This window comes from Palaemon carinicauda, chromosome 42 (assembly GCF_036898095.1).
Source record: "Palaemon carinicauda isolate YSFRI2023 chromosome 42, ASM3689809v2, whole genome shotgun sequence".
NCBI lineage: Eukaryota > Metazoa > Arthropoda > Malacostraca > Decapoda > Palaemonidae > Palaemon > Palaemon carinicauda.
This window is the reverse complement of record NC_090766.1, coordinates 7,392,136-7,392,885: the sequence shown is the minus strand read 5'-3', so window position 1 is coordinate 7,392,885 and position 750 is coordinate 7,392,136. Positions and strand designations below refer to the sequence as shown.

At 54.3% G+C, this 750-nt stretch overlaps 1 protein-coding gene across 1 annotated transcript in view; it reads left to right on the top strand.

Moving 5' to 3' along the window:
* Window positions 1-750, top strand: part of LOC137632808 (cuticle protein 6-like) — a 2,012-nt gene extending 1,262 nt beyond the window's left edge. The window contains exon 2 of the mRNA XM_068364908.1: window positions 1-750. This exon is cut by the window's left edge and continues 74 nt beyond it. Coding sequence (XP_068221009.1) covers window positions 1-520 — 520 coding nt within the window. The 3' untranslated portion in view covers window positions 521-750.

Sequence of the window (750 nt, the reverse complement as noted above, 5' to 3'; positions counted from 1 at the left end):
TTACGCAGGAGTCTACCCAGGCATCCTACCCCAGGCTTACTCTGGCGTCCTTCCTGCTGCTGCGCCTTTGGCTGTAGCTCATTCACCCTTGACCTATAGCAGTGTGGCTCCTGTAACCTACAATGCCCTCCCTTACGCCCCTGTAGCTCCCATCCAATCCCAGTACCACGCCCAGGATGAGCTCGGCCAGTACTCCTTCGGGTACTCCGGAGGTCCTTCTTCGCGCTCCGAGACCCGCGATGCCTTCGGTGTCGTCAGGGGATCCTTCAACTACGTTGACTCCGAAGGCAAGGTCCAGACCCAGCACTACGTGGCCGACGCCCTCGGCTTCCGTGTCTCCGCCACCAACCTCCCCGTGGCTCCCGACGCCCCTGAGGCCCCAGCTCCCTTGGCTCTTCCAGGACCCCTGCCGGAGCCAGTTCAGGACACCCCAGAGGTCGCCGCCGCTAAGGTCGCCTTCAAGGCCGCTTTCGACGAGGCTGCTGCAGCAGCTGAAGCCGCCCCCGACGCCCGCAAATAAACAAATTGTTTGTTTGTTTGTGTGTTCTTGATGCTGTCTCATCTTCCGTGGATCAGGCGATGTAGAGCTCATTAATATCAGATGATTTCAACAGCTTTTTTTAGCTTCTGAAATCTCCTGTATTTTTTAGTTGACTCGCCTCCACTTTGTGTACATAATGTAGAGAGATATTCGTGTCTATTGTGATCATGTGGCTATTTGGATTTTATTTTCAGAAATAAAATATATGT